The 1,327-nt window shown below is 40.1% G+C and overlaps 1 protein-coding gene across 1 annotated transcript in view; it reads right to left on the bottom strand.

The window, feature by feature from the left end:
- Positions 1-493, bottom strand: part of LOC133125960 (butyrophilin-like protein 2) — a 34,126-nt gene extending 33,633 nt beyond the window's left edge. The window contains exon 1 of the mRNA XM_061237719.1: positions 439-493. Within this exon, the coding sequence (XP_061093703.1) occupies positions 439-484 (46 nt within the window). The 5' untranslated portion in view covers positions 485-493. The remainder of the gene's footprint in view (positions 1-438) is intronic.
- Between the last annotated feature and the right edge of the window lie 834 nt (positions 494-1,327).

Below are 1,327 nucleotides of genomic sequence, written 5' to 3'. Positions count from 1 at the left end.
GATCGCACTTGTATTTCATTATTTACACTTACAGAACAGTGGTTATGCGTCTGATATGAAGCTAAAATAGCGCAAAGCCCAAAGTGCAAGTTGAGAACATTTTTTAATCATTTTAACAACTACATTTCAACCAAATTTCAACATGAAATTATGAATAATATTTAATATTGAAATGAGGTTGTAATGTGGTCGTTGCAACAACATCACCTTAACCTTCACTTACGCCGCTCTATGTTCGATATCAATCATTGCTGTTTGCCTAAAAGCTCGCCCGATCGTGACAGCCATTATCGGGAGACATCACTAGATCACTGAGAACAGAGATCACTGAGCACACGCATTAAAATGGCAATTGTATTATTTTTCAACCTGATCACTACAGAACTCCATCATTTATAGTTAACAGAGTGAAACTAAACAAATATGCAGCCTCCTTACCTGTCGTAGAAAATCTTTGTCGATTCTTAAAGACGTAAAAAGGCATTACCGCTCTGCTTGCAATTAGTGTCTCCAGCAAATAGTCCTTGGGCCAAACCATTTTTCAGTACCATCTGGGTGGGCAAATTCTAGATGTGATTTTTTTAGTCCTATACATCCCTAGATTATGTTTTGATATGATAGACCTTTTGGTTTGGAAGCTTATTAGTGGTTATCACCTCCTAAAGGTATGGACTGCTTTCGTTCAAAACCGGAGTTTTGCCAAAAAAAAGTCCCCTGCCATATTTTGCTCCCCTTCGCATGATTCGCTTGTAGGTCGGGCTGTGGGGGTGCTAGAGACATGAGCCTGCGGTTATTGTTATGCCCCTGAGCTATGGTCACTTTTCCGCACCTACCCGTGAATGCCTCATTTTTGCGGTTTTCCGGAGGTATTGTGCGGTAGGTGCGGGAAAGTTACCATAGCTCAGTGTAGGAAGCTCTGATCGACTGGGGGTTGGTCTCTACGTGTTCAGGAGACTCAGGCTCCTGATTTTTGTTGGTTATTTTTGGTTAATAAAACCACTATCTCATTTGCCTCATGACTCCCTTCTTCAGCACACCAACATCTTCTTAATGAAGTTTTTCCAGTGCCAGTCACTCACACTAGCATCTCTTTAAGTAGTACTATTATATTGTGTATAAGACAGGCCCCTACTGTATAACTTATCAATTGTTACTTGTAGCCTCCAGGCCACTATAGGTGTCACTGTTACCTCTTCATTCACCTCTTGACCTGTTGGATGCCAGAAACTATTTGTACTTTTTACTGTATTAAAAGTGATATAGATTTTTCTTCTGTCCTGATATTTGCAGGAATAGGCTAACAATAGATTACTTGAAAAGTCCAATC

The sequence above is a fragment of the Conger conger genome, chromosome 4 (assembly GCF_963514075.1).
Source record: "Conger conger chromosome 4, fConCon1.1, whole genome shotgun sequence".
In the NCBI taxonomy this organism is placed as follows: domain Eukaryota; kingdom Metazoa; phylum Chordata; class Actinopteri; order Anguilliformes; family Congridae; genus Conger; species Conger conger.
This window is presented reverse-complemented; position numbering and strand designations above follow the sequence as displayed.